General features: G+C 49.1%; 1 protein-coding gene across 2 annotated transcripts; it reads left to right on the forward strand.

The window, feature by feature from the left end:
• Positions 1–221: 221 nt before the first annotated feature.
• PAPSS2 (3'-phosphoadenosine 5'-phosphosulfate synthase 2) lies at positions 222–26,930 on the forward strand. 2 transcript variants are annotated; one of them, XM_071811584.1, is made up of 13 exons: positions 222–317; positions 14,124–14,229; positions 16,598–16,833; positions 17,521–17,659; positions 17,921–18,039; positions 18,156–18,269; positions 18,684–18,795; positions 20,664–20,684; positions 21,849–22,054; positions 23,025–23,160; positions 23,620–23,888; positions 24,526–24,755; positions 25,144–26,930. In XM_071811584.1, the coding sequence occupies exons 1-13, from the start codon at positions 297–299 to the stop codon at positions 25,283–25,285; spliced, it is 1,851 nt and encodes a 616-aa protein (XP_071667685.1). In that variant the 5' UTR covers positions 222–296; the 3' UTR covers positions 25,286–26,930. The 2 variants fall into 2 exon arrangements, with proteins under 2 accessions (XP_071667685.1, XP_065700129.1); XM_065844057.2 differs by lacking the exon at positions 20,664–20,684.
• The last annotated feature ends 498 nt before the right edge of the window (positions 26,931–27,428 follow it).

Raw genomic sequence — 27,428 nt, forward strand, 5'->3', positions numbered from 1 at the left:
AACCACCAGCAGTCAACTTAAATGCAGTTTTACATCTGTGTTGGTAACCCAGGGGTGTTACCCCCTCAGTCGCAAGCGCTGTCTGGATTCGCCTGACCCCGCACCGCCACGCCTACCCTCATGTCTCTCCGAGCCGCCCGCTCCCCGTCCGGGGCTGGCCGGGCTCCCCTCGCTGCGGGCCGGGCCGGAGGAGGTGGCGGGGGCGGGCGCAGGGCGGGAGGGGCCGGCCCGGAGCCGCGCTACGTGTCGCGGCAGCGCTTATAGCCCTGCTCGGCGCGGCCCCGCCGCCCGTCACCATGTCGAGCCAGCAGCACACGGTAGGGGCGCGCCGCGGGGCGGGGGGGTGTCCGGCTCCCTGGGGGAACCCTCTTCCTAAATCCCAGCATCGCTGTGTGATTTACGCGGCGCTGCGCGGTGGGGACGTGGAGGCTCAGGTCATCGAGCCCCACGGGTGGCGGCAGCGGCCGGTGGGCACCGCCGCTCATCTCTTGGGACACTCCCGTCACTTGACAGGAGTACGCTGAACTCATTGCGGTGCTGGGTGCTGAGGACGGACACTCTCGTGGTCCACCTGGATGCAAACATGTGGGCAAGGCATGTGTCCCGCCGTCTGGGCAGCCACGCGTCCGTCCACTGCCACTTGGGCAAGTGTGTTGACCTGCATGGCTGTGCCAGAACACACTGGCCAGCGCACCGGTCCCCACCGAGCGAGGACAGAGGTTGAGTCAGCAAGAAGGCTGAGCAACCGCCTCGCTTTTTGGGGTTCCCCTGCCCAGGTCCCACCTGGGGGTAGGAGCTGATGGGACAGCCACCACCACCAGTTGGTTTCCAGCATTGCTGCAGAGCCAGTTTTTAAAAAATAGTAAAAACCTAACACATAGCGAAGGAAAAAAAAACAGCAGCTGGAGCACAATTCAGTTAGAAATTAAAATTGCAAATTGCAGTCGCGTCCAGAGGGAGTTTTCCGCTTACCAGCCACCCTCCCTTCTTGGATTTGGGATGTGAAGTCTGGGTCCCTCTGGCTGCACATTTTCCACGTTTTAAATCAGAACCATGAGAAATCTTGACGTAAGTTTCCTGGGCTGTTTTTGCTGCTTGATTTATTTATATTTTTTTTTTACCTCATCATAAATCTTTCTAATGGATTTAATGCATTTTGAACACACTGGTAATCTGTCCGGGTAGGAATGCGACCAAAACCACGCGTAACAAAGCGTGCCTGTGCGGCAGGGTGTTCTCGGTAACGTCAAAACCTGTGATTTAGGGATTATTTTAGGGAGGGGAGGTGTAAGATGTGAGCCGTGTATGGGAGTTCTGTTTATTGCTGTGACAGGAGACGTTGCTGAACTTCCAGAATAATCCTTCTCCTTTGCCTCCACCCTGGGCTGGAAAAATGACCTTTATAAGCAAGATTGTGGCCGACCTTCATACTGTGACAGGCAAAACACATGCTATCTGCTTGATAGCTGTAGGCGTGTTTTCATCTGCTTATCTGTCAGGTGTGCGATAGAATGAGAAAAGGCATGATTTCACTAATTACCAGAGGTTTTGGTGATTATGATGAAAGAGCGATGACACCCTATTAGCAAACCTCCCGCTCCATTGCCAGGGAACTGCGTTGCCCAGAGCCTAGATGAAGTTCTCGTTCTGAATGTGGTTTCAGTGGCTCCTCAGTTTCAACAGTCTCAAGTGGATATCAGACGTATGGGGTAAGGCATTTCAGTTCAACAGAGGTCTCTTAATCAGTGCAATTATTTGTGTACGCACACGGTTGATTGGGTTCGGTCTTGGTGCAGTTACACACTGCGGTTCAGGAGGGCTGAGCCATCGGTAGCGCATCAGTGGTTTTTGCCCGATGACAGAGCAGGTGACAGCCCAACGTGCTCCCGCAGCTGACAGCCCAAAAGCTGTAACTGGAGGGGAGTTTCAGTGACGTGCTGAGCTTGCCGTGACACCTTTGGTAGCTGCGACAGCCAAGATGGGTCCGTTGGAAAATGAGAACAGGATGCACAGAATAATTTTCCCTAATGGGATTCCTATTAATACGGCAGATCATCCTGTTGCCCCTTAGTTAATCCCAGTTTTTAATTCTCCTGGTAACATGAATCCTTACCACTTACAAAAATCCTTAGCACTAATAAAATCGCATTTTTTAGCACTTTTTCATAGTGTGGGTGATGTGTTAATCTTTCTCCTGCAAACAAGGTTTTGTGAGGCTGGACGTTTCCAGCATTATTTGCTGTCTGAGAACGTGTCAAAAATGGGTTTTTCAGGTGATGTGGACCAGCTGTGAGCCTTTGAAAGGCGCGGTAGTGCTAGCTGTTGCGAGATGGACTGGCTGTGTTTTTTGACTGTGCTCCTCATTTTGGAAATTGAATAATTATAAGCCCAGGATTTAAACCCCAAATTCAGCCTGAATGCTCTCTGCAATTTTAGGCTATTTTGAGGATGTTTTGCTTGCACACTCATTTATGAATAGAAGCTTATGATGAGGTACAAAGAAGGAAACAATTTCTTTTTTTTTTTTACTTTTGTATGTATCATCCTTAAAAATGAACGTGACATCTTAATTCTGCTGAAGACCTGAGGCTCGCTATGCAGGAGTTGCTGGTTGGTATGGAAATGTTCTCTTGGTTTCCGCTCATGACACTGCAAGGAGCATGAAGTCCTCTACATGCCGGGCAGCGTCCTGCTGCTCAAAGACCTCATTGACAGAGAGCATTTATTTCTGACCAGTTTCAGGGTTGACTTTTTGAGGAGAAGCACGGTTTTTAATGACGGCCTTAAAAACGTTCCTTACACAGGCCTCCTGTGTGCCCCGTGGCGAAACCCTGCTCCCGGGAGTAAGCACACGGTGCAGCAAGTAGCAGGGAGCTGTGGGACTGCCCTTGTTTATTGTGTGGGCTCTCGCACAGCGCGGCATTCAGGGCTGAGCGGTTCCTGTAGCCCTGTTGAAACAGCGGCTCGTTCTCCCGACACCTGCGGCACCGCTGGTATTTCCGCAGCTCGTTCCCTCTCCCTGCGGAGCGGCTTTTTTACAACAAGCAGTAGCTCACTGTGCAGCCCAGGGGAACAGCCCTGCCCTGCAAGGGCTGGTCCCTCGCTGGGGTGACTTGGCCGTGTGGCTTCCATGTCCCTGTGTGCGTGTGGCAAGTGCCACTTGACGTGTCTCAGGAGATGGAGGTGTTGGGAGCTGGCTGCCCAAGTCCTACCCCTGGCAGCGGGCGGTCGTTGTCCTGGCTGGCTGTGTTCCCTCAGCTTGCTTTGGGCATCGTCACAGCTGCTGAGGGGACAGCAAGAGCCTGGTACCGAAACCAGTGAGCGTTACAGCTTTGTCACCTGTCTGCGCTTGTACCAGTCTCTCCTGGAAGCTGAATAGCTTGGCTTGTGGCATCCCTCACTGTCACCAAAAGGCTGCTTCAGTAGCCCAGTGGATCACAAAGCTGTAACTTCTGATAGTTCAGTCTTTCACAGAATGACAGAATGTCAGGGATCGGAAGGGCCCTGGAAAGCTCATCCAGTGCAATCCCCCCATGGAGCAGGAACACCCAGATGAGGTTCCACAGGAAGGTGTCCAGGCGGGTTTGAATGTCTGCAGAGGAGGAGACTCCACAACCTCCCTGGGCAGCCTGGGCCAGGCTCTGCCATGCTCACTGGGAAGAAGTTTCTTCTCATATTTAAGTGGAACCTCCTGTGTTCCAGTTTGTACCCATTGCCCCTTGTCCTATCACTGGTTGTCACCGAGAAGAGCCTGGCTCCATCCTCCTGACACTCACCCTTTCCATATTGATCACCATGAATGAGGTCACCCCTCAGTCTTCTCCAAACTCCAGAGCCCCAGCTCCCTCAGCCTTTCAGCTTGCGTAAGGCTTAATGTGCACAGTTGCAAATGACAGGGTCTGATTTAAAGGTAAATTAACATGTAAAAAGAATGTAGATTTTTTTTTTTTCAAACTTGTTCCAGGAGAAGGAAAAAACCCACTAGATCGGATGACAACCCTTAGTTTCTTTGCCTAAAGCCTGTTCTCATAATGAAATTCTGCAGCCACAGGGCAGAGTTCAGAGGGACTGAGTGATATCACTGGCTGTGCAGTAACGTATGTACAGCCGCCTCAGTTGAATTGTAAAGCCGCCCAAGATAAAAAGTTTTATGTTTAAAGAAGCAAGCCACGTGTTCATGTCCCCGTTGACAGTGAGCTGGCAGAAGAGCCCTGATTTCAGGGAACAGCGTGGCTTCTTCTCGCTTGAATTACTCAAGATAGTTTCTGGTATTTTATCCAGGGATTCAAAAGTCTTGGGTTTGTAGACAGGATCTATATTGTGAAACATGGTGCCTAACTCATTGCACTGTGACAGTGACAGGCTATTGTCTTCCAGTTGCTCATTGTGTGCTGAGTATTTTTTGGTTCATTTTCTATCATGTTTTTTGCTTTCTACCTCTTTTCTTCACACATCATAGAAAGGTCAGCAGTTTCAGTATCTCAATATGTTGTTATTTCGACTTCTTGTTTCCTATAGCTCTCCCCCCTTTTCTCCCTATTTCTTTTGAAGTCCTTTGCTGTTAAAAAGTTACCTTTCCAGTCTGTTGCCCTCACCTTGATGTTTCATTAACTTGTGCTCTTTGGTGGGGCTGCCAGCATGCCAGATGCATGTTTATTAACCAAATTCTGCTCTGTATGAGCGGGGATGTTTAATTTGGGGAATTCAGGGGGGGGAAAACAGCAGAAAAAGTCCTTGGTGGACCCTCCTTGGTGGTGCTGGTCTTGGGTGCTGGTTGAGACACCTAAACCTGACCATCATTTCTCCAGCTCCGAGTCAAAGCTTTTTGAGTCAGGATGTTGATTCCTGTCCTGCTGCTGGACTCCTGGATAAATACAGACCCCAGCCTTATCAGGTTGCACCAATTAAATCACGGCAAGTAACAAATCTATGCTAAAACCTGTAACTCGGGCATACGTTTCCATCCCTGCTGTCTTTGGGCAGCCCCTACGCATGATTTTAGGCCAGACAGCGGATGATTTTGAAGACCCCGTACTACCCCTACATGTGCGCTGCAGCTGCAGCTTTGATTTAGGCCACAGGGATTTTGTTTTTCTGAAGAGTTTTCAAGAGAAGCACTGGGATACTTGCATTATTTTACTGGGCTGATGTTGATCCTGGAGGGTGTCTTTAGATATCCTTTAAAAATGAAAAGACCTTGCGTATCTGAAACCAGGTGTTTTAGATAAACTTGCAGCTGTATGCGCCCACAAAAGATAAGTGGCGTGCAGAGCCCATATTAATGCTCCTAGTGATATATCCTTCCTTGAACTTGTGGTTTGCTCACAGCACTCATACACTTGGGTATCTTAAAAGTCCATTAAGAGAAACGCCGTGTAATTCTTGCTGCTGTTAATTTACTGTTGTCGTGAGCGAGGTGACTAATGATTATCTCTGATTTAGCTCTGAATTACAGCTGTAGGAAGTGAGAAATAGTTCCTTAATGAGCTCACAGCTTAATAATTTCTAAGCAAAAATCGACTTGGAGTGTATCATTAAGAAAAGGAGGGATGCAAACCAGCCCGGTCACGGCATTCGGCGTGAGTGTGTGTCATGAAATGGGACGCCGGGCAGTCGGGATTTTGCCCGTAGGGCTGGTAGCTCATCGCCGATGCTGCGTCCTGTCCCTTGCAGAGCGTTTCTTTTTAATTTACTTACAGCTTGGCTCGGGTACAACTACGTGTGTCGAAAGTTTTATCTGCTGAGCGGGTGCCAAAACGTGTTGGCCCGTTTGCTGAGCAGAGCTTGAGAAAGGAGCTGGTTTCTGTACAGTTTGTTATATTTTTTAAACGTTGTTTCGCTTTAGATACAGCACTTTGGTGGTTTGTTGAGGTTTTTTGTGCATCTTTGGAAAACCACCATTTGTACCTACATTTCCAAGACTTTCTGACCTTGAGGTCCTCATGGCCTCTCTGGCAGAACAAAATGTTTTCTTGGATATCAAACCATTTTTCAGCTTTCCATTGTGATGCAAAAAAGCACGTCAGGGGCAGATAATTTTTCAGGCCTGCCCAGCCCTTCTGATGGGAAAAACATTTGTTTGTGTTGCCAGTGGGTATGGGCAGAGGGAAAAACCCTTAATTTAGAGGAGGTGGGTGCTGTTGCAGGGGGTTGAGTTGCGTGTTTGCCTCTGCCAAGGACCCTGGGCATGATGCTGGACGAGTCACCTCAACCATGGCTGGGGCAGCTCATTGCATCTGCCCCCATCTTTGCAAAACTGATTTGAGACCATGGGGATGGATGCGAGGAACGTCGAGCTCTTGGAGGTGCGGCCTGAAGTCCAGGGGAGCTGCTCTTCAAACATGTCGGTTTTTTAGGGCTTAGATTGCAGGGGCTCAAGTCTTCATCTGCTGTTTGTCTCACTCGCTGCTACTCTTATGTGTCTGTAAAATCGGGGATGATACCATCCTTGGAGAGACACAACTCTGCAACTACCCAAAAGGAGGTTGTAGCAAGTGCCAGGACGAGAGGAAACGGCCTCAAGTTGCGCCAGGGGAGGTTGAGGTTGGATCTGGGGAACAATTTCTTCCCCAAAGGGCTGTGGGGCATTGGAACAGGCTGCCCAGGGGAATACTGGAGTCACCATCCCTGGAGGGTTGCACAGATGGACATGAGGTTCTCAGGACATGGGGCAGTGCCAGGGCTGGGTTATGGTTGGACTTGATGATCTTAAGGGTCTCTTCCAACCAAAATGATTCTGTGATTCCATTATTCTATACTGGGAGTTTGCACGAACTTTTGGGCGACCAAGTAACAATAACCCCCAAGGAAAATGTGCAGCTGTTCTTCAGCCAGCCTTTGATGACTGAGACCTGTACCTACACTCACTTTAGGGAGGGGTGAGCGAAACGCTGAATAGCCACTCATTCAAGAATACAGTGTTCTTGGTGCTGACTTAGGCAAGGATCGAGGTAAACCCCGTCTGCGCTCACATAATTCAAAGCCTTTGTATGACAGCTGGTGAGGGTCAGGTGCACAGGTAGATGGGGCAGGAAGCCTTCATCCTGGTGTCTCCAAGTTCTAGCCCTCAACTTGGACTTGGCTTGTGCAGCTTGTTGTGTTCAATGGTATGGTGGTGAAAACAGCCCTGCCTTCAGCCAACAGAAATCTTGAGGGGCCTGAGGAGGTGCTGAGCGAGGGAAGGTCAGTTTGGCCCCATCTGTAGTTTCCAGCAGCAGCCAAGAGTTGGGACCAGGGAAGAGCTTACAGCTGGGACACCACGGTGCGCTGTCTCAGCTTCCACTGATTTACAGCTGGAGGAATCAGAGGTCTTGTCTTTCTTCCTGATAGTCCTTGATGAGCTTTCCTTCCATGAATTCATCTGAAGGACTTTTTCCGGCCAAGTGAACTTTTTACCTGCCCGGCGGAGTTTCCCCGTTTAACTGTGTCCCATGTGGTGCTTCTGGCTGAGTTTCCCCACAGTCCTTCCTGCTGCTGCTTTTACAAACCTTAAAAAGAAATTGCTGAGGTGGACAAAGATCGACCGTCCAGGTTTATTCTTTCAGGAGGCTGCCAACATGTCCTGTAGAGAAGAAGTGACACAGGAGGATTACTTCTTTTACAGAAATATGTATTTTAAAACCTGGTGAAGCTGCTTGAAGTTGCTGGAGCTTCTCAAAAGATACAGGATTTCTTTCCTGCGAGGGATATGATGGGCATGTTAAAAACAGGTGTCTTGTCCCCATATTGTTTAGAGCCAAGATGGGCTCTGTTCAAGCTGTGCTAGCTGGGAGGGTGGAAGGAGATTGTTTTCTTAGCAGAAGATGGAGCTGGTGTCCCACCTGCTTGCTCATAGCCACGCTTAGATGTTGGCCTCGAAGTCTGAAAACCTATTGCAAACTGAGTTAATAGGGAGACAGAGCTTCTGAATGTGGCTCACGGTAATTTGTGTTGGAGCAGCGCCGGTTCGACTTCTAAAGGTAAGTTAATGATGGTCCTGGTTTGTTCAACCGATTTCTGAAGCTCTCAGAGAGAAGGAATGGTTTTGATAACCAGCGATATTGCTTTGGCACGTTGGCTCTTGGCATTTGCTGGAAGATCCTCTGGGTCATCCAGTCCCACGCGGCATCTCTGACCAGCAGAGCTTGGGTTTTTGGTTGTATCTTACAACCGAACAAAACTCAGCTCAGCTCACAATCTCCTGACACTGTACTGCAAGTTTTCCTTTGCGTGATATTTGGTACAGGAGTCCTGTCTGTCCGTCTTGCTTGTTTTAAGGGACAGGGTGCCTGCCTTGCCACGGTAAGAGACGGGACATGTACGGTGGCTTATTTGCCGTATAGAGCCACCACCCATTAATTAAATTCTTAAATCACACATTCAAGGGGAAAAAAAAAAATACATGTAAATACAATTCCTATCTGGACATTTTTTTGATACTGAAGTTAATGTGTAGTCAAAATGCATGCCCTTATCCTCCTTTTCTTGTCCATGAAATCTGAGGGGCCGATACTCAGCTTACCGTTTCCATAACCCGATATTTGTCTCCAAAAGCAGCTAGAGAAGCGTGACTGTGTGCGCGAGGCGGTTCTTCCTGGTGAGGGAACGGAGCTGTGCTGCTCTGGTTCGGTCTCGCCTCTCTCAGCCGATGTCGGTCATGGGCTACGCAATCTTTGTGTTCTTTAACTGATCACCTACCTTCTCGCCGTGTATTTCCCCTCTTTTCTGTTTTCTCAAAGGTTAAACAGATGCGCTTCGCTCTCTAGAGGTGTTCAGTCCGCAGGCTTATCCACACTGCACTGAGAACATCATTCGTGTTCCCTTCTTTTTGCAGAGTGACTGGTTTGTGCGTTGAGGGGATCCCAGAGCAGCCTTTTAACACACCCAGGGCATCAAAGCAAAGCAGTTCTCCTTTTCCAATATCAAACCTATCGTTGGCAAAACGAGCATAAGCCCAACTGCTGAAGCGGGTTCATTTAGGGAGGTAATTTAGCAGAACTGCTCTGAGTATAAAAAATAGGGCAGCCATGGAAGGATTTATTGTTTAAATTGTTATTTTTGTCAGTGGCTGACAAGATGCTTTGTTTGTCAAATATTTGTTGGCCACACAGCTGTCCCTTGTGATTTCTGGGATGGAGATGGGAAGATTGTTTTTATAAAATCTGTCTCAGCCTTGCAAATCCACCCCAAAGACGCAGGAGCACAGGATGACCCACTGGTTTTCTTGTGTTGAGGAAATTAGTGTCAGGACATAATCTAATTCAGAGATGAAGAAACACCTGATCTGGGTGCCTTCAGACAGGCAGAGTTTAATGCCCAACCTGCTGATTTAGAGTCAAAAAAACCCCATCACTGCGTCACTCAGCTGAGGCTGAAAAAAAAAACAATGTTATTTCTGCTTATGTACAGGTGGCGGTAGAGGAGATGAGTCCCAGGAAAGAGGGAGGACAATGTGTTGGGTGCTGGAGAAGTCCCACTTCTCCATCGGGACCTGTGAGCTGGGCTCCGAGTCATGATGCTGGAGTCCTGGGAGGTGAAATGGGCAAAATTACCAGGGTAATTCCATCTTGGTGGGGTTTTCCCCCAGCAACGAGTGGAGCTGATTTTGAAGCATTTACCACTTTGGTCCATCCAATGAATCAAAGTCAAGTTTGGGAAAAGTCTTTTGGTTTAGGGTTACGAGAGCAAACTCAGGACCTCAGGCACTCCAAGGTTTCTCCATCATTCTTCAATATAATCATCATAAAACCTTTGCTTCCGTAAGCAAAACCTCCCTCTTCCCTCTGTTCCTCCTTTCCTTTTGAGTGTAATTTTCTGCTTTTCTGCAGCAAATGACTCTTTTGCAGCAAGTTTTTCCCCCATGTTGGTGATGGATGGACGCTTCATCTTCTTGATGACATCAGCTCACCCATTTGGAAGAGCAGCCATGAGAATTGCCCTGGCAGAAGAAAATTATTTTGTAAGAAGAAGCCCCATAGACTTAATTTTTATGCGTCAAACTCAGCTGATAGGATGAAGTAAGGCGGCAGTACTTGAGAGGGGATTTTAACCAATAAGTTGGATTAGCCCTGCTTGAGTTGGTGTTTGACTTTAAACTTGAAAGCTTGCCTGATCATGTTATCATTTTGAAAGCCTACTTTACCATGGGCAAATATGATCAGCTGAAAACATTTTGAAATCCTCTATTTCTTTTAATTTTTATTTTTCCTCCCAAAGTGAGGAGGAAATACATGCCAAAATAGAGCGTGTATTAAACGCTTGACTGAAAAAAACCCAAATAATCGTATTCCTAATGATGTGAGATAGCCCTATAAGTAAAACTGCAACCTGGGGGAGTCCTGACCTACTCTGGCTGTTGGACAGGAGGAGATACCGCCTTGTGTCCCAAGGACCAGAGTTTATACATACTTGAATTTCTACTGGAAGGCAGCAAATCATCCGTATAATCTCTTGGGACAGCCCTAGATTTTGTTTGCCTGGTGCATCTTCTATTCATTGTCCGGTGGTTCAGCTCCAAGCAAATGTCAGCCCCCAGATATGGTACGTTGAGCCATCAGGTGAGAGGAGAAGATGCTCCCTGATAACACCTCTCCTGGGGGTGTTCAGTTGATGTGGGTGAGCACAGCCGCTCCCTTTCAGGCCCAAATACCTCAAGAAGAGCTGAGGTTACTTTTCCAGACGCCACAAATCTGAGAGCAGTAGCTCTCAGAGCCGGGGACACTGATGGTTCCTGGTTTCCAACAAGTCTGTGGTGGACTCTTGTCTCAGGGTTGTTGTCTTTTATTCAGGAGAAGCGCTAAGGAGAAGCCTCTGCCTGCAACCTGCTTTCACAAAGCAGAGGAGCAGCTTGTCCCACCAGGGTGGTGTCCAAAAAACCTCGTTCCTTTTGGAAGTCAGGCCAGGAGACATTTGGCAGGCGTCTCACTGCATCCTGATCTTAAAGCCACCGGAGATCTTGGTGTCTCCCAGTTTGTCACCCTCACGGACAGGAGGACGAAAACGAGAGCTGGGATTTGGCTTCTCGGGCCGCTGCAGCACACGGTTTGCAGCCATGTCTTCATTTTCTTTCTCATTTCCTGGCTCAGGTAAGGCAGGGTGGGCTGAGGAATGAGGTCGTGCAGATGTGGCCTGTTGAGCAGATTTCCAAGAAAAGGAGAATGTCCTACTCAACCACCTGGCTGGCAGAGATTTCTCAGCTCTTCTTTGGAGACGCTGCTGGGTCATTTGTTGCCTTATTTGGGGCTGAATTAAAGAGGTTCCTCTCCAAAACCTCACTTATTTGGTCTAGACTGTTCCAAGAAATGCTTCTTAGTGTCCCTAAATTTTCCCAACATTCAGGAATGAACGTGTTGGGTTATCTCTTTTAAATATGATTAGTTTACAATGACAAGTTTAAAACCATGTGAATAAAACCCTTAGGAAAGTCCCACAGCTGATTAAACCCCATCCACTGCTTATCTCTGCCTCCCAACTTTCTTTTACATATGCTCTTTTTAGGTGAAGTCTCTCCAGGGTTTGCTCTCAAGCTGATTTTTGGTGGTGCCCTGGCTCCGTTTGGTGGTGCGTCAGCCCTACCTTCCCAAACCGTGTCCCAGCTGCTGGATGATGGGAAGTTGGTGTTTCCTGCTGAACAGCCTGTTCCCAGCCTCGCAAGCTGCCAGCCCAGCCATCTGCCACGTTTCTCTCTGCCTTTCTTTGCTTTTGGCGTAGCTTGCGACAAGAATTTGAGTCGAGGTGTGGCAGGTGGTTTTGAAGAGTTTATCAGCGAGATGAGTAGGAGAGGCAGAAAAATCAGGGGGATTTGGTACCGTCCAAAGCTCCCAGCAGGCAGGAGAGGGCTGGCAGCGTTGCTGACTTGCTAAAAGGCCCTCAGTGGTGCCTTGCCAAGCTCCAAAAGATGCCAGTGTGCAAAATAAAAGCTCTGAGGCGCATGCACAGTGCAGACTTATGGCGCAGCAACACGTCCTTTTATCATAACATAACAATCTCGTTACGTCAGCCACGTAGGAATGTGTTAGTTCCTGCGTCTTCCCGAGGCACAAATGTTATCGTAGTTCATCTCCTGCAGGACAGATCCAGCAGATCGACGTTTTGCAAGAGCGAGCGTGTGGCCGGAGCTCTTCCTGATAGAAAGGGTGTGAGAAGAGAGATTTGAAGCGTGCAGCTTCACTTCTCCACGCGGAAATACCAGCCTTGTCTGTTGTGGTTTGCAAACAAATTGCAAAATACCTGCTTTTATGTGTTTTTGGAGTGCTGCACTTGAGGGGGGTGTGATCACGGGCAGGTTTCGCTGCAGGGCTGAGGGGTGGCAGGCTCTTGGGAAGGTGAGTTTGGGCACTTGTGCTTTGCTGAGGGTCCTTGGCCCCACGACGGATCATTTGAGAGCAGTGCCAGAGCTCAGCTGGGAGTAAACACAGCAGGAACACACCCGTGCATCTTGGGAGTAGGGATTATTTTTGGCTGGTGCATCTTCTGTGTGTGCTCATTTAGTCTTGCTGACAAAGCCTGAACCCCTGGGGACGACTGAAAGTTAAACCACAGTGGTGCTGCCTCGCCTTTGCAAGCTCAAAATGTTCAGACTTCTGCCAACCCCTTGCAAAAAACCCCACGACAACCAACCAAACAACCCCAAACACAAGCCAGAAGAAACCACAAAAAAACCTAATCTTTAGCTGCTTACTTTTTATTTTCCGACCCACCAAGATGTGTTGGGCTCGCTCACTCTTTCAGGATCAGATCTAGAGATGTTTGGGGTATTTTGTTTTGCTGTGGTACCCGGGTTCTGCGCGTCAGGCAGCATCTCATTCATCCCCTACACTCTGACACCCAAATAATTGATTTTATCTTTTGAGACAACTGCAGAAGTGATGGCGGGGACCCGCTCTGGTGGCTGCGGCAACGAAAATGGGAACTGGTAGTCCCAGAGTGACAAAATACATCGCTGGGGGCGGTTGAGACAACAGCCCTGGAAACCTTTTTAGCCCAGGGCTCTCTGTCAAGTCGTACGGTGGTGGCACAGGGTGGGAATGGATCACCTCGGGCCAGAAAGGGAGGAATTGCTTCTCTCCCTGGTGCATTCCCACAATTGTGGCGCCGATGCTGAGGCTTAACCTTGAAGGCGAGATTTATTACCATTACTATGATTCTTTTGGACATGGGTATTCTTACTAGGATGTTAAAATGTTCTGGGTTGGGGTAGCCGTGCGGTGTGCCCACGAGCAATCCCAGATGGCAAATGTGCAGGTGTAAAGAGACTAATTATGGAGGCTTTCACTAAAATGGAATGGAAAATTGGAGTGAAATTCTGTGTATAGTTATAAATCGCTGTGATGGCATGCTAGTCTCTGCTGGGATACTGGTCTCTGCTGGGATGCTGGCCTCTCTGAAAGGTAATAATAAAATCAGGTGGGGAGAGGAGGGTGTTCTTTTCTCTTCTGTGGCGGAATAATTTTCACCCAGATTTCTGGGCAGGCAGAGCTCTCTGTTGCATGCAGAACACTAAGTCTTATGCCTTTGCTGAATCATGTTAAAGCGTTAATGGTCCAGCAAGCAGGGAAAAGAAATATCAGGCTATTTTGCTAACACATTTAAAAGTGAGCTTTTGCTTTATTGTCTCTCCTATTCCTCTTTTCTTTTCCTTGCTGAATTTTTGTTCTTGGCCAAAGGAAAGATGATCACTTCCCTGCTGTGACTTCAAACATAGACATATTTATATAGTGGGATGTAAATCGTGGGGAAGCCACTCTTGTGCTGATGATATGAAACGGATGAACCTACGTTTGTGATCTGACTGTGGGGGAAAATATTTATATCCTCTCTCCCTCTTGAGACTTTTCCTTTGGCTGCCTCGGTTGGAAACGTAATCCTGACAATTAGTGAGGTCTTGTAGATAGTTTATGTGCAACAAATCTTTGTGGAAGTGCCATTCCTGGAGCCGCAACCGCAATTATTAGCAAGCCACGTTACGTTAAACGCAGCGAGTAAATTACCAAAGGCATCTATTTTCTTCACCGTTTTTTGTACCAGTTTGCCACCATGCAGATTTTTAATGGATAGATGTATCTTTCCCTTGCACGTCCCGTTTGAGGTTTTCTTTTCGCACAGAGACCAACGAGGTAACAAGTGTTTTGCTTTGTTTTCATAAGGGATCAACCAATGTGGTTTACCAAGCCCATCACGTCAGCAGGAGCAAGAGAGGACAAGTTGTCGGGACCCGGAGAGGATTTCGCGGCTGCACGGTTTGGCTGACAGGTATTTTCGGCGGGGTGTGAGCCTGCGGCTCCACGTGTGACACCCGCTCGCGTGTGTGAGCGTGGCCCAGAGGATTTGGGGATTTGGGATCCGTGGGAGACGTCAGCATTCCTTGTGAACTGGGAATTGCAAAATATTTCCACATGAGAAATGCCAACACGCGGTGCTGGCGCAGCAAGGTGTTCCTCCTGGCAGCTGCTGCCTGTAACTAATGCTTTTATGGATTTCGTGGCTGTTATTGAGATCCTCTGAGCGCATCAGAAGCCCTGAGAATTGCGCTTGTTGTTCGTAAGTGTGTGGCTCAAACCCAACCAGTCCATGGTGGTGAAACCTGCCCTGGGTGGTCCAAACAGCACATGGATGTTCTCACCTAGGTTTGCTGTGTTTAAAGTCACCTCATGGGCAGCACAGCATCATCTTGTCTGAAGAATAAATACTCCCAGGTCACCATGGAAGTGATTCCTTGCATGGCCATTGCGGGTTTCTTACCTTATTTCTCATCTCATACACGTTTCGATGTGTTGTCCTTCTGTTTCGAAAGATAAAGTCACTAGGGATTAGGGATTGCTAGAAATGACAATTGCATTTTTTTTTGCTCCGCTAATATTTACACAACTCTCTCTTTTGTCACTTGTTCAGCTCTTTCTTTGAATTTTAAATATTGGTGTTTTCCTGGATTCCTGGAAGATGTTGAAGACGTACTGGGAAGGGTTTCTAAAGCCATTCTGGTTTGCCTTCATGTCAGTTTATGTGCTAGATGTTGGATTAAAATGCATTTCTGGTTTGTTCTGCTCTTTAATTTTGAAAAGAAGGCCAACACCCAGTCACAGAGTCACAGCCTGGTTGGGGCTGAAGGGACCTCTGGAGATCACCCAGTCCAACCCACCTGCTCACGCAGGGTCACAGAGCAGATCACACAGGGTCACGTCCAGGTGGGTTTGAATGTCTCAGAGAAGGAGACTCCACACCCGCTCTGGGCAGCCTGGGCCAGGCTCTGGCACCTCCCAGCAAAGAAGTTTCTCCTCATGTTCAGATGGACCCTCCTGTGTTTCAGTCTGTGCCCGTTGCCCCTCACCGTGGCGTTGGGCACCACTGAACAGAGTCTGGTCCATCCTCTTGATACCCACCCTGGAGATATTTATCAGCATTGATAAGATTCCCCTCAGACTCTGCTTTAATATCATTTCTGAAGCAAAAAATCCTATCCAAGACAATTTCCTTTTTCAGATATCACTCAAAAATCTTGTATCTGAAAGGTCTGAGCTTCTCTGGCTGATGATGATGCTTTAAAATAGATGGGCATTTCCTAACTTTCTATCAATTTAATTTTAAGAGGCTACATGGAAGGACATTTCATGACATGGACTATATGAATTAAATGGAAGGGCATTTGAAATACCTGACATTGCCAGCTCAGGAGAGCCATCGGTTAGTCTGTTGTGCTACAAAACCCAAGGGAACCCCGAGGGAAAGGAGGAGTTTGGTGCTTCAGGTGCACTTGCCAATTTCCGACGCAGCCAGTAGCAAGCGGGTGGAGCTGGGATGGGAAGCAGCCACCTCGGTTTGGATTGTTGTCTTTCTGGCTGAATATGTGCTACTTGTCTGCACAACCATCCTGCTCCTGCTTCACACCGATCTGCGCGTGCTGCTCCTGCATGTCCATGGATGCAGAGGGGCAGTCGCTGCTGGAGCCTGTCCCACCCCACACAGTTGTGGCAAGAACTTCTCCTTGGGTTCATAGAATCATAGAACAGTTTGGGTTGGAATGGACATTCCCAGCTCCCCCAGTGCCACCCCTGCCATGAGCAGGGACATCTTCACCAGCTCAGGTTGCTCAGAGCCCCGTCCAGCCTGGCCTGGGATGTCTCCAGGGATGGTTCATCCACCACCTCTCTGGCCAACCTGGGCCAGGCTCTCACCACCCTCAGGGCCAACAATTTCTTCCTCATGGAGTTCAGCCCAGGAGGTCAGTTGGTTGTTGAGAGGGAGAACTGGAGGAGGAAGATGCTGAGAGACATACAAGCAACAGCGTTCTTTCAAGCATCTCCTACTCACTGGTACCTGTTTGTCCCACCATGGCCCAGCAAGAGGTACTTTTGCAACACTGCTGGCTGGAACCCCTCCAGATATTGGGAGGTAGCAGCTTTTCTCATGGCATTAATGCCACCCTGTCTATAAGAATTACTGGCCATGGCTCTGTGGTGGTAACTGCTAAAAGGATGAATCCAACATCCCTACCTGATTCTTTACCTAAAGCAACTTCAGACAGAAAGAGTTTTGTTGCCAGTGTCCCAGGAGGTGTGGTGTTATGCTGCCGTTTTCACTCTTTCAACCTCAAACCCCATCCTCACTTTTCTCTCTCCAACAGGCCTTTCTGGAGCTGGCAAGACAACCATTGGCTTTGCTCTGGAGGAGTTCCTGGTCTCTCATGGCATCCCTTGCTACTCCCTGGATGGTGACAACGTTCGGCACGGCTTGAATAAAAACCTGGGTTTCTCGGCTGGGGACCGCGAGGAGAACATCCGCCGCATCGCGGAGGTGGCCAGGCTGTTCGCCGACGCCGGGCTCGTCTGCATCACCAGCTTCATTTCTCCTTTCGCAAAGGTAAACTCGCTGTGTCATGTTCTGCTTTTTCTGGGCAGCCTTGATCTCGTGGTTGTTCATACCGAAGAGAGTTTTATGCCAAGGACTTGCTATCTATGCCATCGGGTGCTCTTTTAACTTCTCCTCTATTTTTTTGTAAAACATTGATAGTGCACAGAACTGCACACAATGAGTACGGATTTCTGAAGGGCAGTTTGATGTGACCTCCTTGAATATATTCAATATTGTAAAATGATGAATAATCCGAGAGAAGTTTTAAAATCCCCCTACAGAGGCTTCTACTGTTGACTCATTATGATGCAGAAAAGAGGCATAGAAACAATAGCTTGTCATGGTGCTGTCACTGATCTGTTTGAAGGAGAATTGATTGTGTTTTTATGCTTCCTGAGGATACCGAGTAGCTGCTGTTATCAAGCCGATGCAAGCAGTTCCTTGTTTTGGCACAGGGCAGATAATTATTCACATTCTGAAGTTCTGCTGTCCTGCTTAACGAAGAAATTTTCTTGATGGTTCAGACAGAAAAAGCTGAAAACAGTTCAAAGTTGTAGAGTTTTTTTAAAGTATATTTAAAGAAAAGGGGAGGAGGGAGACGAAAACCCCTGTGTCAAATTCCAGGTCACATCATGTAGTAGGAAGGTGCTTGCTGCAATTCGGACGCAGCTGATTTTCCCATCTTTCTTCCAACAGGATCGTCAAAATGCACGGAAAATCCACGAAGCAGCTGGACTTCCTTTCTTTGAAATCTTTGTAGATGCTCCTCTAAATATTTGTGAAAGCAGAGATGTGAAGGGCCTATACAAAAAGGCGAGAGCTGGAGAGATCAAAGGTATGGAAGAGCGAGCTCCTGGTTTTATTTTTGCTTTCCAGAGCGTCGGAGCGTGTTGCTGGGGCTCTGCATGTGGAACCAGATTACCAGAGGCTCCTTGTTATGCACAAGGGTGTTTCGTTTCCCTAATCTTGCTGTCACAAGTGTCACTTGTAGTACGCAATGTGATCAAATGCTCGCTGGTTATTTGTACAGTGTTCTTGGCTTTAGGACACCAAGTATTACAGTAAATTAAATTAATTTGGCTTTAATTGTCTGTAGGATTCACGGGGATTGACTCTGACTATGAGAAGCCCGAATCTCCTGAACTGGTGTTGAAAACGAACGTTGCATCAGTGTCTGAATGTATTCAACAGGTTGTGGAGCTCCTCCAAACACAAGTACGTCATTTTTATGCCACCAGCAGCTTGTAAACCTGCTTTGGATACTGACTTTTTGGTGTGCATTTAAAATCCAGCACATTGCTTACGATTGCTGTCCTGACTCTCTCTTTCAGAACATTGTGCCTCACGGCTCGATTAAGGATGTTCTTGAACTGTTTGTACCTGAAAATAAACTCAGTAGTGTCCGAGCCAAAGCAGAGATGCTGCCAGCCGTAGAGATCACTAAGGTATCATCGTGCGCGGATGCTGTTGCTGTTTATCCACTCAAAGGCTAGAAGATTTGATGGGGACGTTGCTGGTGGGGGCTCTGTTCGTCTGCCGCCTGTGTCTTTTTGTGGCTGTGCTTTATGGCGAGCCGAAGCTGTTTTCTGCTGTGTCCCCACGCCGTGCTGTAGCAAGCCAGGGCTCTGCATCTCCTCTGTTGCGTTAGTACAGCCCACAAGCAGTCGTGCTATGAAAGTAAATGAGTTTGCCTTAAAAAACCTCCACCCCACCACTCCCAGGGCTTTCTCCCCCTTTATGAACGTCTTACATTTGAAGTGAAGCGACTGGGAGCGCTGCTGCGGCACAAGGGAAGGCACAGCAACCTCCCCTCCGAGCATGCCCTGGTGACACGAGCGTCCTTTTGGTTTGCTTTGCAGCTGGATCTGCAGTGGGTGCAGGTGCTGAGCGAAGGCTGGGCCACTCCGCTCACCGGCTTCATGCGCGAGGCTGAGTACTTGCAAGTGATCCACTTCGGCACCCTGCTGAACGGTACGAACCCCGCTCGGCCCCATTCTCCTCCTCCTTTCCTCTCACGTGTTAAATGCAAGGTGGGCTGGGAAGCTGCACTCTGAAACGCACTACAGGGCATGAAAAGGTGACAAAGTTAACCGTACTTTGGCCAGGGCACTGGCTCATGATTTTGGCGTCTCGTGCGGCGCTGATTAAACATTTCAGCAGCCGTTGTGTAGCCCTTTTCATGCTTGGTTGTACCGGGGTAAATAAAAGAGCAAACCAAAAGCCAAGTAAGCATGAGGCTGCCAGGCTGGATTGTAGGTGGGAGTAGGTGGCTGTCCATGGGAACAGGAGCACAACCTGTTTTCACTTCTTTATTCCGGTTTTCCTGCCTGTCCATTACCGTCACTTGAAATAAATCAGATTTAGCTATTCATTAGCAAGATGTTAGAGGTGCTTCACCCCTGGAAAAGGCAGAGCATTCTGGCAGTGATTGTCCAAAGCTAAGACCAGGGCGGTGGGGATTTCTGCCCTGTTTCTCAGCTGTAGTTTCATTGCTGGGACTCTGTAGGCACACGGGACACTCGCTTTGGGGTTTGTAGGCCCATGAGCGATCTCTGGCCTTGGGGATCTGGGATCTTGGTGAGCGAATCCCTTTGAGTCTTGCCCCTCCTTCTAGAGGATCTGATGGTGGCACAGGGCGGTGACTTGCTGCTGTCACTAGGATTTGGGCACCGTCCAGCAGATGCAAAGCTCAGGACTGATCACTTTGGACTGGAGGAGCATCTGCATGGTGGCTTCTGCTTTCAGACATGTCGTAACCTTTTACCTTCTGCCCAGTGTACAAACAGTGTTCAGAAGTACACGTCCTTATTATCACACCCTCATCTGGGGTCTTTGAGCTGCCTGTTGAGGTGACAGAGGTGCTGTCGTGACCGTGTTGCTCCGGGGCTTGCACTTTGCACCAGAGGTTCATCTCAGAGAGATCTGTTTTTGAGGAGCTCCCCCAAACCTGTTGGTGTCACTGAACACAACTCCTCTGGGGTCCACGGGCATATGGCCAGGGTTTGTAGAGCTCCACAGGGTCAGGGGCAAAGCCCAGGACATCTACTTTTAGTCAGGGATGAACTCTCCCGAGCAAGGTCTTTGTAGTAGAGGACATCTACATCAGTCTCAAGTCCATCTCGTCTCCACGGAGGTCTCCAAACTCAACATCTGTGTGGTCAGGCCTGCAGGGTGACATCTGAGCAGAAGGAGAACATCCCTGGTTTGCTCGGAAGAGCTTTAGGAAACGGTGGAGGGTTTCCATCTCAGGGGGCCAAGGCTGGGGTGCAGCGTGGCCAAAGAGAGCTTTGAGGCTGCTCTTCCCGGAGCCATCAGTCCAGCCTTGGGGATGATGTTTTTGACAGCTCCAGCTGTGCCTGGAAAGGCTGTGATCGATCATTTGGGTGGACTTGTGCAAGCTGGTGCTCCTCTCACTCGGACTTACAGCACTAAGTCCCAGCTTTGTGTAGGGGAACCATGGCCACCGGGAAGAAAGGTGAATCTGGACACTGGTTGTAGCATGGAGGGTTTTGGTGTCTTCTCCCATGGAAGAAGCACCAGGACCAGAGGAAACAGCCCCAATTTGCGCCAGGGGAGGTTGAGGTTGGATCTGGGGAACAATTTCTTCCCCAAATGGCTGTGGGGCATTGGAACAGGCTGCCCAGGGCAGTGCTGGAGTCACCATCCCTGGAGGGGTTTAAAAGGTGTTTAGACGAGGTTCTTAGAGACATGGTTTAGTGCTAGAGTTGGGCTGTGGCTGGACTCCATGACCCTGAGGGTCTCTTCCAACCCAAATGATTCTATGATTCTATGTTAGATTGTCTGTGTTAATTGTCTTAATTGTGTTTGTGTTCTCCCAGGAAGGAATCGCTCTATAGCCGGTATGTATATAACTGTTGTTAGGTTTTACAGAAATTACTTAAATTCAGATTTTTTTTCACTATAAAGTGATTTTTTGAGATTTACAGAACAAAAAGAAAATTATTAAGACTAGACACAACCACAGCCTATTTATGATTCAGCCAACTACACAGTGCCATGACACACCCAGCGTCCTACCAAATGATCTTCACAAAAATCCCGGTCATGTGAGTTTGTAATTAGCTTTACTGGAGTGATCTTTTGGGTTTCTTATCTCTGCCTCTTGCGTTTGGACACGGGGCATGGAGATCCTCAGCTTCAACATCATTTGTTGGTTCCATAATCCAGCTTTTCCACACTGACTTTATTGACTGATCACTGGTTAATATAATTTAAAGGTATGAAGTTGATATTGATTGGATCCCATGTGACTATGGATATGATTATTCTTGAAGGCGCTTGAAAATTTCCGGCAGACGAATGATACCTAGTCATGAATTAAAAATAAATGAGAACATTTTAATAAAGATTTTTTTTTTAAATCGACATCACAGTCAAAATCCTCCAATTAAGAATCTCGAGGGTCCAAAATTATTTTGGTCATATCAGAACAAATTGAATCAGTGATTTGTTTGTTCTTGTCTGGGAAGAGATGGATTCTGCTGTATTAATACTGGGATATCCAAGGGAAAATGGAAGGACTTAGATAAAACCAACACGACTTCAAGGTATTCAGAGACAGCACTGAAATTAGAAACTACACGTGGAAATATAGACTTGCTGCATGCACACAGACAATAGATTAAAAATGGACTCTGCAGAGATGTAAAAGTATAACAGTATAGAGAAAAAGAAAAGAAACAAAGCAAAGCTTGATGGTGTTATGACGGAAGAGGTGGGCAGGCAGTGAGATGCCCTGGGGAACACCAGGCCGGGGCCACTTTAATAGAGATGGTTCTCCTGGCAGAGCGGGAGGGGTTATGGCCAGAGTTGCATTTTCCAAGTACATATAAATTTTTCAGAGACTTCTCAACAAGGTAACCGGGGAAGAATGAATCTTTGCAGGGAGACAGAGCGCAGGAAGTCATGAAACGCTCTGGGTGTCTCTGTGACATCCCTGGCCTGAAGGTGAGGAGCTTTCATATTCCGCTAACGTCTCTCAAATCCTCCCCGTCTCTCGCCAGATGGCATCGTCAACCTGAGCATCCCCATCGTGCTGCCCATCTCCACAGAGGACAAGGAGCGGCTGCAGGGCTGCGAGGCGCTGGTGCTCAGCTTCGCGGGCCGGAGGGTGGCCGTGCTGACCAACCCTGAGTACTTCGAGCACAGGAAGGAGGAACGCTGCGCCCGCGTCTGGGGGACCACCTGTGACAAGCACCCCCATGTCAAAGTAGGTTTGTCTGCTTCCCACTCTGGGAAGCCGGGAAATGCGGGCAGGGGCTGGAGAGATGAACCTTCCTGAGGTTCTGAAGGCTGTGGGTGTCCCGGCTGCTCTCCAAGCCCAACCCTGCTGGGAAGCATCGTGTCCCAAGCAGGCAGGACTGAATTTTTAGGCTGGCCAGTTAATGCTGCGCTTGCTGCTTAGCAAGAGCATCGGATCACAAGCGTGAGGCGAGAGGGAAGACAAGCGTGCTGCTGAGGAGCTTCTCTGCTCATCCATGCACCTTCACCACTGTGCCTCCATCCACACGTTTTTACCATCCCCTTCAATGTAGCCCCCAAAGTTTTCCTGTGACGATCTCAGTGATGCTGCTAAACGCTGATGCTGCAGATCACAAACTCACACTCCTTTTAGCTACATTTTTCTCCTCAATTTGGCTGTTTCATACAAGCGGCCAGCCAGGGTGTTATTGGTGTTATATACAGCTTATCTCTTCCCACTGACTCTCTGGCAGAACGAAGAACATCATTGCTTAGAAAGGGAGAGCTCCAGGTTGCACTGAGTGACTGCCTGCTTAAAAAGGCTAAAGCCGTGTTAATTCTTTTCCCCTAGCTTCAACTAACCCTTTAAATCATTCAGCAGCAGTTGCTCACCCTGCAACAAGCTTATTCCTCCTGCATATTCCCAGGAGGAAAGAGCAAAGAGTGAGGTGGAGGAAGGTCTTGTGCCGTAACTTGCAGACCCAGCTGGGTGCAGCGGGAGGGTCCCAGCAGCTAAAGCCTGGCTTTACAGGCTTGTGCAGCTCGTGATGTTCAGTTCACGTGGTCACTGTAAGAACGTTTTCTTTCTGCGATGTGCAGAACGAGGAGGGCAGCTCACCCTGTAAGCGAAGTCAAGCCTAACGCTTTTCAAAGGAAACCAAGGAAAAGGAGATATATTTTGCTGTCCCTTCCATAACGCCCATGTGCGTAATTCGCAGATGGTGATGGAGAGCGGAGACTGGCTGGTTGGTGGAGACCTCCTCGTGCTGGAGAAGATCAAATGGAACGACGGGCTGGACCAGTACCGCCTGACACCGCTCGAGCTCAAGCAGAAGTTCAGGGAGATGAATGCTGGTGAGTGTTCGTTCTGCATGCCGGGCATTTAATTCGCGACATTGATGTGCTCGGCTTTCGCACACAGGCACAGCTCAGGTGTCTGTCCCAGCGGGGTGGGAGGTGTTGGACACCCACGTTCGCTTTGGGGAGAGCATTGGCCTTCCTGAAGGTGCCATCGAACTTGGAGAGGTGGCAGGTCAAGGAACTCAGTGGTGTATAAAAACATTGTAGGAGAGCTGCTAGGACTGAAATCGGCCCCAAAGAAACGATGTGCAATGAAAATAAACTTGGCAAAGTGATGAAGAGGTGCTGTATGTATATGAAACGCTCATCTAAGGTATTTAAGGCCTCGCTCACATGAAGACAGGACACACATCTTATGACACACATTATCTTGTGACTGTCAAAACGTGTGATGTGCAAATGACATCTGCTGGTCAGCACAAGCCCGTGACCCTTTGAACCTTTTCCTTTTAGATGCCGTCTTTGCATTTCAGCTGCGCAACCCTGTCCACAACGGGCACGCACTGCTCATGCAGGACACACGGCGCCAGCTTTTGGAGAGGGGTTACAAAAACCCCGTCCTTCTCCTGCACCCTCTGGGAGGATGGACCAAAGACGACGACGTCCCGCTGGAGTGGCGGATGAAGCAGCACGCAGCGGTGCTGGAGGAGCACGTGCTGGACCCCAAGCTGACCATCGTTGCCATCTTCCCCTCTCCCATGCTCTACGCCGGCCCCACGGAGGTAAAGTGCTGCCTGTCGCGAGGCTGCTGGCTCTGCACAGCCCCAGAGGCCTGGGGAAGGGAGCCGGGAGCCGTCTCTTCGCTTTTGGCTCCCTCTGTGCTGCCCCTGCAGCCGTTTCCCCACAGAGCTCAGCTCTGCGGGCCCCTGTGCTATTTAGAGAGCTGGGGAGAGTGGGGTTAGGAACAGACTTTAGCACCCTGACTTCTTTCTGCATTGGGCAGGGATGCTCATTTGTTTTCTCCTGGCGGTTTCCCTTCTGTCTGTGAACGGGTGGGTTGAAAGTGGTAGATACTGAACCTCCCGTAAAAGCGAAAGGAGAGGGATGCATGGGCAGCCTTCGCGGGGCTGCATTTGCATGGTTGAAAAGCAAACCACTATCCCCAAATTGGAACGAGACCAGTTCCCATCCCCGCCGTTTCCCTGGAAATCCACATCCTTAGGAGAACTACGATGTCGCATCAGGTCTGAGTGGTGCAAGACGAGTCTGAGCGGCCCAATCGCAATGAGAAACTGCAACAAGGCTGCTGACGTGGCTCCTTCCTTCCTTCCTTCCTGCCCATGGAGCACTGGGATCTCTTTTGCAGCCCAGCTTTTGCGGCTGGGCCCTCAGCCCGTGCTCCTCGTGTCTCCCTCGCAGGTGCAGTGGCACTGCCGAGCTCGCATGATCGCTGGCGCCAATTTCTACATTGTGGGGCGCGACCCGGCAGGCATGCCTCACCCCGAGACCAAGAAGGATCTCTATGAGCCCACGCAGGGAGGGAAGGTCCTCAGCATGGCGCCGGGCCTGACCTCGGTGGAAATCATCCCCTTCCGGGTGGCTGCGTACAATAAACTGAAAAAGGCCATGGATTTTTATGACCCCAAAAGGTAACGCGGGCAGCAGCCTCGCTGTTTCTTCAGCCTTTGTGATCGTGTCTGGTTCACAGCTTGCCAGGGGAGGGGGAGAAGCGGCTGTTGTTCTTCGGAGGGAGAGGAGCGGGGGAAGCGCCTGCGAGAGCCGCTCACGTTCCCCTCCCGGCGCGACACCTGGTCAAGGATGGGTCGTAAATCTAAAGATACACCAGAAAGGATGAGAACCGCAGCCTGGGGACAAAGTGGCCGTAGCAACGCAGCCCCTGGCGGCTGGAGGAGCACGTTACGTACAAGTCCAGCTCCTGTCGGAAGAGCAGCCCTGTTGCTGCCGATGGAACCGCAGTCGGTGCTGCCGGCTCGGGCCGCTCGTGCTGATTTCAGCCCTGTCTCTGTTTTGCCGCAGGCACGACGATTTCGACTTCATCTCGGGGACGCGCATGAGGAAGCTCGCTCGCGAAGGCGAAAACCCACCAGACGGCTTCATGGCCCCCAAAGCTTGGAAAGTCCTGACCGAGTACTACCAGTCACTGGAAAAAAAGAATTAACACTACTCCTCCCTAGACATATTGTATTAAGAGTGAGCAATGATTGATTGATTCCCTATGACACAGATCAGTTACTTGGCATTTCCAACATTCTGACTGAAGGTTTTCCTACCCTGGGTCAGAGTGGTTTTTACTAATCAGAAAATACTTTAAGCCTGGCCCTGCTCCCAGCTGAGCGCGGCTGCGGGTTTTGGTGCTGCCAGGGCCACACACTGGTCCCCGGTGCAGAGCTGGGGGGTAGAAATGTGTCTGTCCCCTGCGAGGAGCAGAAATGAAGAAGCACCTTTGGCTGCCCCATGCAGGCCGGAGCGGCTGCTGCTGCTGCTGGGGTGGAAGAGGGAAACGAGCACTTGGTGCTTGGATCCAGTCGCTGCCCTCAAGGTTGTGCCTTAGACAATTTTTGTGAAGAAACAGCAGGATTATTTTAAAACCTCTTTTTTTGACAGGATTTTTTAAAATCAGCCTTGACCGCTGCCAGTTCCTTGCGGCCAAGTCGGTTGCTCACTGTTATTCTTTGCTTCTTCCTGCGTGACCCCTATGTTCAAAACAGAACCTGGGCCGAGCGTCCCTACGCTCAGCTTTCCATGGGGCTCTGCTGTGGCCATCCCTGCGCTTGCTGGTGGCCCTGGGGCTTTTCCTGGGAGATCCCTGGGACAGCTCAGGGCTGCCAGCAAAATCTGAGGATGCTGCTTCCATGGGCGTCCTCCCACCCACCTGGCAGGGTCGGATCCCCGCGCTCCTCCTGCCTGAAAGACCAATTAAGGGCAAAATGGCAAAATCATGGATGCCAGAAAAGTCCTTGGGTCCATCCCCAAAAATCGCCGCAGCCCTTATCTTCTTATTTCCCCCCCAATATGGACTTTGCTGTTGGGCGTGAGGCTTCTCCGCTGAGGTCACTGCAGCACGACCCAACGCTGGAGCTTCACCTGCGGGGGTCAGATGTGTCGTAAATGAAACGGAAACCGCGTTCTCACACCTTCGCCTCCTCTTGTGCTTCAGTCTTAATTCCACGCGGATCTGCGCTCTGCGAAAACAATCACTTCTGCTCGTAACTTAGGATTTGACCTACATCTCAAGCTAAAACCTGTTTTGCTGTGGCCATGGTACAGGGGCTGAAACTACCTATGCATTGGGAATATTTTTGCAAAAAGTTGTTTGTTGGGGTGTTGAGGTTTTTTTGGTATTTTTTAAAGTATTCTGAGCAAAGAGCCCAAAGCTGTGTTATACCTCCAAATGCTGCAATGCCCACGTGAGCAGCTGACAGCACACGAGCAGCGGTGCCTTCAATATTCAGGCCCTCTGGCAGGGACCTGGAGGAGAAAAGCAATACTCCAGTTAGCTGATTGCAATATATTTGTCATTTTTTTGAAGTAGTCAAATAGTGCTCATCATAAACGCAGTAAACCCAAATGGTTACAGCAAATCATAAATGTTGTATTATCCTTTTAAAGTAGCATAGCGTACTGATTACCTCTGATTGAAATAGAGTATGTGGACTAGTTGGGTTTTTTTTATAGTATATTTATTAAAGACATGAGACGGGAATTTGTACCTCAACTGATACATCTCATGATTTAATATATTCTGAACTTGATACTCTGCTACAAAACACTCACTTTTAGTACAAATAAATATTTATACTCTCGCTTGGTTATTTTTGGGTTTGCTGGGGCTGTGCCAGGGCTCTCTCCTGTGGAACCTGCAGCTCATGGACCAAGCAGCGACCAGGGGGAAGATGCCCAAGCCGGTCTCAAAAAACTGACTGTATTTACAGAATCCAAACGTTTGCAGAATGGTGAAGCTTACAGAAAACAGACCAACAGGAACACAGAACAAACGAACGTTTATTTACCTGTTACATGAGACTATCCAAAGGTTTGTGCTTGCAGTGTGGGGAAGATCAGCTGCTTTAAAACGCCAGGGACAATGGCTGCTGGTGACAGCCGTGCCTGTTAATTTGCTGGGAATGTCTTTGTCTCTTCCCACCAGAGGATTCAACCTTTAAACTCCAAGAACAAGACATTTCACACCAAGCTTTGCAATCGACCCCCTGCGCCCCTTAGTCAGTCCCAGGGGGTACGAGCTGTGGCCATGCGCCAGTCTGGACTGTTTCAGATGTAACAGCTGCTGAGAGGGGCCTGGA

The sequence above is a fragment of the Patagioenas fasciata genome, chromosome 8 (assembly GCF_037038585.1).
Source record: "Patagioenas fasciata isolate bPatFas1 chromosome 8, bPatFas1.hap1, whole genome shotgun sequence".
Taxonomy (NCBI): domain Eukaryota; kingdom Metazoa; phylum Chordata; class Aves; order Columbiformes; family Columbidae; genus Patagioenas; species Patagioenas fasciata.